At 35.0% G+C, this 12,273-nt stretch overlaps 1 protein-coding gene across 1 annotated transcript; it reads left to right on the top strand.

Moving 5' to 3' along the window:
• Nucleotides 1–307: 307 nt before the first annotated feature.
• LOC124976062 (McKusick-Kaufman/Bardet-Biedl syndromes putative chaperonin) lies at nucleotides 308–10,364 on the top strand. The gene is made up of 4 exons (XM_047538696.1): nucleotides 308–1,297; nucleotides 3,701–3,876; nucleotides 4,979–5,089; nucleotides 7,089–10,364. The coding sequence occupies exons 1-4, from the start codon at nucleotides 313–315 to the stop codon at nucleotides 7,527–7,529; spliced, it is 1,713 nt and encodes a 570-aa protein (XP_047394652.1). The 5' UTR covers nucleotides 308–312; the 3' UTR covers nucleotides 7,530–10,364.
• Nucleotides 10,365–12,273: the final 1,909 nt, after the last annotated feature.

Raw genomic sequence — 12,273 nt, 5'->3', positions numbered from 1 at the left:
GTGTCCACCTTGGAACGTACTTTATACAGAGAGCTGCAAAACAGTCTGTAAAATCTCATTCTGGGGGCAAACAACAAAAGAGTATTGAAGAATGAAGTGAAATAAATGTTTGGAATTAATAACATGTCATAAAATCATTATATGCCGATAATTTTCAGAAACAGAACAATTTAATAACAACAGTGCTGCATATTCAGACTTTTATTCCTGAAGAATGTATTTTTAATGTTAAAACACATGACAATGCAATAAATAGAAAAATATGGTTAACAAAATAAAAACTGTCATCACAAGTTACACCTGAAGTAAGAAATGTCTCGTTTAGAAGCTAAGAAACCTTCAGTGTGTAAAAGTGAACCATTGACAAATGAGACAGTCAGGGCCACACTGTCTGTCTTAAAAGGAGTCTTAACATCATGCTATGGTCCTTCAGGTAGGCTGAAGCAGCTGCACAACGGCCTGGGAGGTTATGTGTGCACAACCTCACAGTCCTCAGCCCTGCTCCGTAACCTGTCAGTCACCCATCCCATATTAAAAATCCTGACAACTTCGGTGCAGAATCATGTGTCCTGCTTCAGTGACTGTGGCTTATTTACGGCCATTCTTTGTTGCAACCTGATTGAAAATGTCCAGAAAATAGATTTGACACCCACCACTGTCATTAAATTAAACAAACATCTTCTGAGTCTCTGCACCAATTATCTCAAGTCGGAGGCCTGTGGTTGTCGAATCCCTGTTGACTTTAGTAGTTCTCAGATCCTCCTTTGTTTGGTTCGCAGTATTTTAACAAGTAAACCTGCCTGCATGCTCTCCAGAAAGGAAATAGATCATATCAGTACTTTGATTCTGAGAGCATTCTTGCTTACAATTCCAGAAAACACAGATGACAGTATCATTTTAGGAAAGAGTATAATTGTACCTTTAAAAGGTCAGAGAGTTACAGATTCTACTGTATTACCTGGAGTACTCATTGAAATGTCCGAAGTTCAATTAAAGAGGATGTTGCCTATCAAAAAAGCAAGTGCCCTCAAGGTGGCGCTCTTTTGTGTATCTTTATCTGGAGACTTTGCTGACACTGGAGAAGGAACCGTGGTGGTCAGTTATGGGATGTCTCTTGAAAATGCAGCCCTGGATCAGTTGCTTAACCTAGGAAGGCAGTTAATTAGTGATCATGTAGATCTTGTCCTGTGCCAAAAAGTTATACATCCATCTTTGAAACAGTTCCTCAGTACACATCACATTATTGCCATAGACAGAGTTGGAGTGGCTTTGATGGAACCCCTGAGCAAAGTGACAGGTAAAAAGCATTCTTGACTTTTGCCCCTTACCGTTAATAAATCACTTGTTTGAGCAGAGGTATTCTTGGTTTGTGATGCTGTTAACATCTTGAAAAATTGAAGAAGCCACCAACCTCACAGCATGTTGTGGGTATTTCTGACAGCAAAGGTTTTTTTCTGAAAAAGATCCCCTATTGTTCACTTAATAAAAATGGAGTGACTAAGGCCATTTTCTGTATATTTTTCAACCCCAAAATATACTGTAGAATCTGTTCTAATCTAACCCCCCCCCCAGTATTTTACAGGTAATTGAGAAATTTAACATCATTATAAGGTCTTTCATAATTTACCCCAAATTTTTCTACTTCAATTTCCAACACTTTTAATCATGTCACATTCAAAAGTTATTTTTGTAACTGGAATACCCCCTTTTCTTCACTTTTATTATAATGCCGATGAATTTCTGTACTTCTGCCCAAATAGTTGTTCTAACTGGGGGCAGGAAGGGTGTGTGTGTATGTGCATGTTTTACCTATAAATACATTTCCAGCTGAGCTCTTGAGAATCAAGGTCATTTACTTTGACGACTATGACAGGCCTGGTCCACAACAGGTGTTCCAGAATGTTTGCTGAATTGGTGGTAATATATCTTACTGCCAATTAGGTAAATAATTATAGTAGGCAAAAGATTTATTGAATTTCACAAATTGACCAAATTAAAAGCACTTGTTCATATTCACCTGTTAGAGTCGAAGAAAAACAAGTCGAAGAGCTGATTTGTGCCACTTTTCAGTGTTCCTTTTAACTGCATTGACATCCTATCAGATGATCATTTAGTTCTGTATTGATTGCAGTTCTTTTTGCAGGTGGGGTCTTACTGTATTCCCCATGCTCATCTGAAACTCCTGAGCTCAAGTGATGCAACTCAGCTTCCCATATAGCTGGGGCTACAGGTGTGCGCCACTGTGCCCAGCCTGCAATATTTAAGTTACTAAAGCATTGTTAAAGTTCACTATTTATATGCTTGTTACAAATAATCAAAAAACAGTATGTATGCCAAATATTGAATATATAATATCTCTCAGTTATTTACATTTGTAAAACTGTCAAATGACCATCAAAGTGAAAAATTGTTAATAAGTGGAAATAATTATTTGGAACTTATTGCTAATATTGTAGGTCAGACTCATATCCTTAAGTATCCACCAACTGTCCATGAATCTGGCAGTTTACAGCTTATGAATATTGGATATTCTGGATTATTTAGTGTTTTAAAGTGTGGAACATTTTCCCATAAAAGCAATATTATAAGTGTAGACTGGGTTTCCACACAAGTACACAATTGTTATTTAACTCACATGTACCTAGATCATGGCTTTAAACATATAACCCCATCAGTTTAAGAAAATAGAAAGTTGACCCAAGTGGATGAATTGCTCAATAGTATAATATTCAGATTTTAAACTGGCATTGTTATTTCTTACAGAAGCCTAGTCTAGATTTTTTATGTAAATTTCATTACATCTGGAAATTTTGCAAACATTCAAGCCTCCTTCTCCTTTAATAACCTTATTTCTATTTGAAATTTGTAAAGTTTTTTTTTTTTTTTTTTTACGTTTACATAGGGTAATGATGTTTATTTTATTTTTCCCCTCCCCCCCAACCCTCCCACCCCTCTTTTCCCTCTACACAGTCCTTCTTTCCTTCATTCTTACCGCTCTCCTTAGCCTAACTCTAAACCTAACCCTAAACCTTTATACAATGGAATATTACTCCGCAATGAAATTTGTAAAGTTTTACTGATTGCCTGTGCAGTTGAAAGGGCAAAATATTTAAGAACAACAAAGTGAAGTAAGTTAGATTTTAGCATAATTTAAGTAGCTGTTTACATAAAAATAGTTGCTAGGCCAAAATAAAAATCCTATATGCTCCCTAAATAGATCTCCAAAGGAATTCACTTCAGAACTATTTGGTTAGTTGCATTTGTTTTAAATTGAAATGGTAATGCCTTTAAAAAGTCTTCACATCACTCTTATTCCAGATTAGTGAGTTCTTAATTTGGTGATCTCTGAATGGGGTTTCAGTGTTCTTGGGCTTCCTAAAAATGTATGCAAATTTTTGTGTGCCTGTTTCTGGCAAGAGCACAAAACAAATTCTAACAAATGTTCCAAGAGGTAAGTAAACCAAAAGAATCTTTGCTTTATTTGCAAATCATTTTAATAGAATACTAATTTCAGGGGTTTAAGAAGATGCATTTTATTACTTTATCCAAAATGTAATATTTTACATGATATGCTTTTGCAGGGCTTTTATATTGGCTAGCAATGAGGAGTAATTTATTTACATTTATTAATTTTAAATGGTTATTTGCTCCACCTTTGCTTAGACATTTTGTGTTTTCTATTCTTTAAAAAAAATAACAGGAACACAGCCTATTGGTTCCATAGGCTCCATATCTCCTAGTAGTTATGGAATTGTGAAAGAACTGTGCTCTGCAAAATTTGGCTCCAAGCATTTTTTTCATCTTATTCCTGATGAAGCAACTATCTGCAGCTTGCTTCTCAGCAACAGAAATGACACTGCCTGGGATGAGCTGAAGGTAAGTCATAACATTGAATTTCATATCCAGGGACTAAGGCAGGGATGAAATGGTCACTCAATAGGTTCTCAGATAGTTTTTTCACATTCGTGAGCCCTTCTTGTTTATTTACCCCCTCTTGCATAACTTAAACAGTGATATAGAAAACAAGAACAAAAATGGCAGAAGTTTGGGGAGTGAGGCTGGTTGTACAGCTCAGCGGTAGTATATGTGCAAAGCATCAAAAAAAAAAAAGTTACAAGTAAACTAATTGCTTCATTATAGTAGACTTGACATGGGTTACCATTCCTTATTTCTATTTACAAGAAACCTAAAATGTCATTGATGAAATTTTCTTTCTTTTTTTTTTAATATGATGGTGAGAATTGAATCCAGGGAGGGCCTCATACTGATGAAGAAAGCACTCCACGAATGGACTGTATCCCCAGCCCTAAATTTTTTTAAAAAATTAATTTGAGTTGTGTACTTTTTGATGTGAACATATATGAATAATTCACTTAAAATGAGTTACTTAGTCAATACCTATCATCCATCTCTTAGTAGTAATAACATTGAATTTTTTTTATTTAAGGGAAGCCATAAACTCTGGTATTGATCACAAGTTTATAAAGATTCATGTACTCTCAAGGACATATCCCTGGTGAATCGAAGTTTCTGTTTGCTTTTCTATTATTGCTGAATTATAGCAATATATTATTTCCAAAATGATTTGAACTAAATTCTATAGCATTTATACAACAGAATTTTTTAGACTGAATTTATTTGTGTGTAAGTACCAGCTAATCTTACTGACCCAGACGTTTGGAGTCCATACATTTATGAATCATAATTTAAAAAACTCAGTATACATGAAAAAAAATTGACCTAACAGTATATTGATCTAATAAAAAATATTTATGAAAATACTTCTGACTAAAGTACCTTTCTTCAGTCCCTAATCTTTATTATTTCAAAATGTATTAATCAGGCTACAACCTTGACGAAGCAGATTTCATTGTCAATTGAAATAGGACTCTGAGTCCATGATGTATGTTGTATTAGAACATGCTTCTGATGCATGGATCTGACGTGAGTGTCTGATTCGGATTTGGTCCTTTTTTAGCTCACGTGTCAAGCAGCACTGCACATCTTGCATTTAACAATCAAAGAACCATGGGCTTTGTTGGGAGGTGGCTGTACGGAAACTCATTTGGCTGCATTTATTAGATACAAGGTAAGATTAATAGCCCTCTTCAAATTACCTGAGTTCTCAGCAACTTGTGTTCTGTGAGATGATAAGCCAAATCATAATACCCTAAAGCCATTCATGCTTAATTATTCAGTAGTCTAACTTAGATATTATGTTTGAGAACCCTTGAGGAAAATAACACTTGTAAATATAAAGTAAGATTTCTATTGCAATGATTATTGCAAATCAAATTTTTTAACAAATTACCCCATTTTTTGAGTACTGTCTACATATGCTGCATGTTGAAACTAGCATTCTGTCTTGGGGACTTCTAATATTAAAGCCTTAGCTACTAAAATTTAACACTAATGTTAACAACAAAAGAACTGGGGTTCTACCAAAATACTTTAGTACATTCAGGAGCATCAAGAAAAAACTTAATTTCATTTATTAAAGCATTTTGAATATTATATTATATTATATTATAGTTTTTATTTTGGTTTCTATATGACATATATTAATTCTATTAAGTGAATTTTTTATTAGTCTAGGAAACTTCATTTCCTGACAGTTGTTAGTTAAGTTTAGTGTACCATAGTTCTGAATAATTATTTCATAAGTCCTATCCTACTTTATTTAAAGATGAATACAAAAAGGTATAAATGTGTTTTAATCAGCTTTTTCATTGCCATGACAAAAAGACCCAACAAGAACAATGTAGAGGAGGAAATGTTTATTTTGACACTCATGGTTTTAGAGGTCTCAGTCCTTAAACAACTGACTCCACAGCTCTGGGCCCAAGATGAGGGAAATCACTGTGGTGGAAGAGTCTGGTGGAGGAAAGCATCTCAGGACGTGGCAGTCAGAAAGCAGAGAGAGCTGCACTCACCAGGGACAAAATATGAACCTCAAAGACGTGCTCCTCCAGCTACACCCTACCTGCCTACAGTTACTACTGAGTTAATTCATATCAGTGGATTAATGCACTGACTAGGTTAAGGCTCTTAGACCCAATCATTTCACCCTTAAACCTTCTTGCATTGTTTCACACATGAACTTTTGAGGGACACCTAATCTCTAAACCAAAACAATCCAAATATTGACAGTTGATTGACTTAATCAACCAGAATCACTGAGAGGCTCTGCAGAGCTTCCAGTAGATGACTGGGGTTGGAAAGAGTAAACGTATTTTTATAGGCATGCCCTTCCCTAGTAATTTAAAATCTATTTGAAGATAAAACCAATTCATGAAAAGTTTTCAAAATGTACATTATAGGAAACAAAATCCATTGCCAATTAGTAATTCTGAGTGGACAATAATTTAATCTGTAAATGGAACTGAGTAAACTGGACAAAGTGTTTTGGAGGAAGGAAGTATCTTGTTTAGATGTTGGGGATATGGGGGAAATATGTTCCAAAACAAGAAGTGGTTCACTGTTTTGTAGTAGTAATGATATGGACTTTTTAAATCATCATTCAGTTAGTTCACTATTATATTATTTTTCTCTATTAAGAAATTTCTAGAATAAACTTTTCAGAGTGGTGAAACCAAAAAGCAGATTAAAGTCTTAAAAAAAAATTGATGTGAAAATTGTACACTCCCAAAATGATGTCTTAGTAATATATGCATTTTCATTTTAAGCAAATCTCAAACATTTTGATGATATGATAAATAACTTCATTTTGGACATTAGTCTTCAGTAACTTTCCTGGGTACATACAAACAAATGTAATACATATATATGCCTTGATTTTCATATATTACTTCAAGGCAGTTGTTCAGAATAAGCAACTGGTGGGGTTATTCTGATACATTCATTGCAGTAACAGGACAGGGAGCATATATTTTTACTGTGACCTATCAGGTTAAGGGATCCAAACCTAGCCAGCTGACCCACACAAGCCCATTAGAATTGTTGGCAACCCCTGGAGTAAATGAAGGTGCATAGTAACTTTATGAATAAGATTTTGATCAAGTATCTTATTTTTCTGAAATATTTTGATATTAATCACTCTGTGTTCTCAATGGCTTATTACTCTTTAGGCTCGTAATGAACCAGAAAGTATTCTCACAGATGATGGGTGTACTCAAGCAGAACTTCAATTAATTGCTGAAGCATTTTGCAGTGCTCTCGAGTCTCTTGCTGGTTCTTTAGAACATGATGGAGGTGAAATTGTCACTGATATGAAGTATGGACACCTTTGGTCAGTTCAGGGAGATTGTCCATCTGTTGTCAACTGGCCAGATTTGCTTTCACGATGTGGCTGTGGATTATACAGTAGCCAGGAAGAACTCAGCTGGTCTTTCTTACGAAGCACTTGCCATCCTTTTGTCCCACAAACCTGCCTTCCACATGAAACCGTGAGCCCAACCAGTAATCTGATTGTGGACTGTTTGACTGCTAAGCTTAGTGGCCTACAGGTGGCTGTAGAGACAGCCAATTTGATTTTAGATCTTTCATATGTCATCGAAGATAAAAACTGATATAAGAGAATCACATTTATGTTATGAAACAAACTTACGTTAATTGAGAAAAATATTGAGTGGATTGTTCTCTCCCAAAGTCTTGTTCTGCATATAGACAGATGACTCATAAAATTATAGACATACTTATTTAAGGTATGAATCTTGAATAGAAATGTCACAGAATAATAATAATAATAATTTGAAGCATTATTAAAGATGTTATAGGTATCTTAGGAATTCCACAGGGACTGTTGTACATTGTTCTAAATTTTTATCATTGTTGTTTTGGTATCATTCTAAGAACATACAAAAATTAAAAAAATTCCTAATCCTTGCTATGCTTTGTATATACTTATACAAATTTTATAATGAATAGCAACTACATACATTTAACATATAAAATTAGATTCTAAAATATCATAAAGGATCCATCCATGTTGCTCATTCAAAAGAAGTGTTAAAGCTGCACATTTAATGAAATTTTACTTTTCTCAATTCCCTTTATCTCTCTCTGTTACTCAGTGGTTAAGTAATTGAATTAGAACCTAGTTTGCCTGAAGTTGCTAGTTTGTATCACAGTTCTACATTTTTGTTATTTTGAGGAAATGTGTGATTAAAAAGTCTGTTTATATAATAACTAAGGCTAAAACAACTCTGTAATGTCTTCATGTTTAAAGTGGGAGGAAGAACTGATTAGTTTTTAGAGTAGAGTTTCATAGCCTTTATACTATTGACATTCTAAACCAGATAATTATTTTTCCCCTGGTACTGGGGATTGAACACAGGGCCTCACAGGCCTAGGCAGGTCCTAGGCAGGTACTAGGCAGGTACTCTACCACTGAGCTATATCCCCTGTCCTTAAACCATAACTTCTTTATCTTACAGTGCTGTCCTGTGTATTACAGAATGTTTAACAGCATCCCTGGCATCCATCCACTAAATACCAATAGCACACCCAAGTTTAAAACCAAAATGTATCTAGGTATTGAATAATTTCCCCTGGGAAGCAAAACTGCTCTTGGCTGAAAATCACTGTTCTACACTGATATTAAAAAAGAAGTAGAAGAAGAAGGAAAAGAAAGAGTATCCTACCAAGACTTTAGAAAGCAGCATAGAGAAAGGAAGTGGAAGTTATTTCTCTAACTCAGTCAATGATGCAAAAAAGTAGCTAAAACAGTGCCCATATTCAAAGTAGAGACTCTGATATTTCACCAAGGAATGTAATTTGAATTTAAGTAAATTCATGATACATTGATCAATCAAAAATGAAATAGAGAATACAGCTGAAGGAATAAATATGGATCTATTTTTAACAAGTATTATATTAAACTAAGAAAAAATTTTGAAAATTTTTGGAAAGTTAACAGTCAGTGGTCAGATCTATAGCCATAATAAAAGGGAAAATAATTTTTAAGCAACTTCCTCCAATTTTGTAATCAGAAATTATTTTTACTGTAAGCCAAATAAAAAATGGTGATACAAACGCACAGCAATGCCATATATATTTTAAAAGCAGCTTCAACTCAAACTTCATAAAATAGTTCTCTAAAGTTATACTCCTTTTATTATTAAAATTAAATAGAAGGACAGCAGTAGAGTAGACAACCTTTAAGGTGGCCCCCAGCGACTCCCTCCTCCTGGTTTTCAGGCCTTTACATAATTCTCTCCCCTGCATATGGGCTGGTGAATGATCTGATGTGCCTTTCTTGCACTCTCATAAGAAACTGCAACTTAGCTGGGTGTAGTGGCACACACCTATAATTAATTCTAGTGACTCTGAAGACTGGGACTACTTCCTCACACCCAACAGATTTAAGGACCACATGGGTGACTGCTGAGGCCATAACAGGAGTTTAATTGGGAATTGCATTTACAAGTAAAGCAGGAGTTCATTGTTCTCCCCTCCTTTTTGTTTTCTCCTGACTCTCTATCTCTTTATCCCTTTATTTCTCTCCTAAAATACATGGAGATTTAGAATATGAAATATGGGAATTGCCCTGGTTCTCCTAGGTCCTAAATTGCATTTTCAAGTTGTTCCAAGAAAACACAAGGAACCTCTCTACTTGACCTTATCAAGTAGGGTCTACAATCTTCACTCTAGTCACTTTTACCTCTGTCATTTTAAGCTTGGCCATAAAATTTGATACATTTCTTGGTGAAACACCAATGCTCTCATTTTGAATATGTCAAAAATTTGTTGAAATAGTTTTATAAATCCATTTGCATTTCCTAAGATTGTGTATAACTCTTACTAGAAAATGCTAGAAATGTAGCTGGGCATGGTAATATAGGCTTGTTGTCCCAGCTACTCAGGAGGCTGAGGCAAGAGAATCACTTAAGCCCAGAATTTGGAGGTCAGCCTAGGCAAAATAGCAAGCTCCTGCCTCAAAAAGAAAATACTAGAAATGAAAAACAACCTCCTTGATAGTTCAAGAAAACCACTATTCAAACTCAGATGGTAAAACATGAGATGAAAATTCTTGGAAATAATTTCAGAGGAGCTCATTGTGGCAGAAATAAATGATAAGAAAAAAATAGTCACTAATTAAGCCTCAGACAGTTTTATGAGTTACAATAAGATCGAAGTCTGTACATTGCTTTATGAGGTACCCCAGGATACAGGACGGGAAACCCTAGAGCTACAAAAAGGAAAGGGAGGGTCACATGGAAGAGAATGAAGTTGGTGGCAGCTGCTCCGGACTTTTACAGAACTCATAGGACATGCAGCATTAAAGTTTATTGAAGGGCTGGGGAGATAGCTCAGTCGGTAGAGTGCTTGCCCTGTAAGTGCAAGGCCATGGGTTTGATCCCCAGCACCAAAAAAAAAAAAAAAAAAAAAAAAAAAAAGTTTGTTGAATGAGAGGAGTACAAAATGATTTGCCTCTTATTAACTAGATTAGGATTTGGGCAGCAAGGGAGAAAGTAAGGAACTAAAGCAAATTATAAGGGAATTTTAAGTCAAAAACTTATTTGGTCTTACAGATATTTCTGTCTTTAATTCTTCCATTTGTACTGCATTCGAAAATCTTTATATGTTAGACATTTTAACCACAGTAGTGAAATATATCATACAAGATACTTAAATTATAGGTTATTATTATCTTTCATATCATAGGTCTCCAGGAACTTGCTAGTTTGTATAATCAAACCTGTTCAGGCATTCGATAATAGAAGAGAAATTTTAAGAACTTCTATACCAACCATCATACTCTAGAGTCTTATATTGTTGAACAGTTCTTTGTATAACTTTGAAATAAAATAATATTGTTTGCAGTCACATAAACCATCAAGGTTATTATTTAAGAGTATCATGTACAAGAATCACTCTCATAATCAAAGCAGGACCTGTCAAAACATCCAGTTGGTTTATTCCTTTCTGATAATCTTTGGGGAGTAGTCAAGGAGACAAAACATCTCTTATAGGATCCTGTTTCAGCTGTATAAATAAATAAGAAGGAAAAGGCAGCTTTGAATATCTGATAGCTTCATATTTTTTCACGTAGTTAGGTGTTTACATTGAGTAATCATCATATTCCATAATCCCTACAAATTTTTGTGTGAACCCAGGCCCTCACACAGGCCAAACTAAATGTCTATCCCTGAGCTATACCCAAGTTCTTTTTATTTTGAGGCAGGGTCTCACTACGTTATACACTAAGTTATTCTTAAACTTGCCATCCTCCTGCCTCAACTTCCTGAGGAGCTGAGATTACAGGTGTGCAATACCATGCCAGTTAATCCTTGGAATTTTTTCCACTCACCCATGGAATTCAAAATTAGATGGCTCTAAACCCAATATTAACCTATATTTTGAATTATAAGTAGATGTATGTGCTTCTTTATTAAGAATATGTAAATGCTCTTAATGCATTCCCTCTAATCCTGTTTAGTGGAAGATCTTTTGTTGGAGAAATGATTGGAAGACTTTGGTTCACTAAAAACCATGGAATATTACTCTCCATAAAAAGTTGTGAAGATAGGGGGGAATAAACAGCTTGGCAATTGCCTGTTAAAAATTCACACTGACGAGTATTATATTTGGAGAGTGAAAAAACTTAAATACACACACACGCACACAAAATTCACACTGAGGAAATATTTATAATAAGCATCCTAGCTCAGCAATATAGCCCCCACCCCTCCAGAACTGTGGATCAAATGCAGGGTCTCACACATGCCAGGCAAGAACTTTACCAAGGAACTACACTCTCAGCCCTTTTTAATTAACTAATCAATGTATTTATTTTTATTTAATTAATTGATTTATTTATTTTTGAGACAGGCTCTCACTAGACAGGCTCAGGCTGGCCTTGAACTCGCCATCCTTGGGCCTTAGCCTCCTAAGTAGGTGGGATTACAGGTGTGCACCACCAAAATTTACTGGCTAGTCCTATAGCTTTAGTTATTTTTTAAGTATTATTTTTCCTCTATAAAAAGGTAATTTTAATCCAGGCAATGTGGTGCCCACTTGTTATCACAGAGACTCAGGAGGCTGAGGCAGGAGGATATCAACTTTGCGGGCAGCCTAAGCAACTTAGCAAAACCCTGCCTCAAAAAAAAAAAAAAAAAAAAAAGTGTGGAGATAAAGCTCAGTGTTAAAGCACCCCTCCCTCAGAGTTGGATCCCCATACTGCAAGAGAAAAATTAAAAGTAATTTTATAAAATTTATTATAAATATTATGTTGTAACAACAGAAAATTTGAAAGTAGAAACCAAACACACACAAACAAAAGGAAAATATAGTCCTGTTCAAAAATAACCA

The sequence above is a fragment of the Sciurus carolinensis genome, chromosome 2, assembly GCF_902686445.1.
Source record: "Sciurus carolinensis chromosome 2, mSciCar1.2, whole genome shotgun sequence".
Taxonomy (NCBI): Eukaryota; Metazoa; Chordata; class Mammalia; order Rodentia; family Sciuridae; genus Sciurus; species Sciurus carolinensis.
Note: the sequence above shows the minus strand (reverse complement) of the source record. Positions and strands in the feature narration are given on the sequence as shown.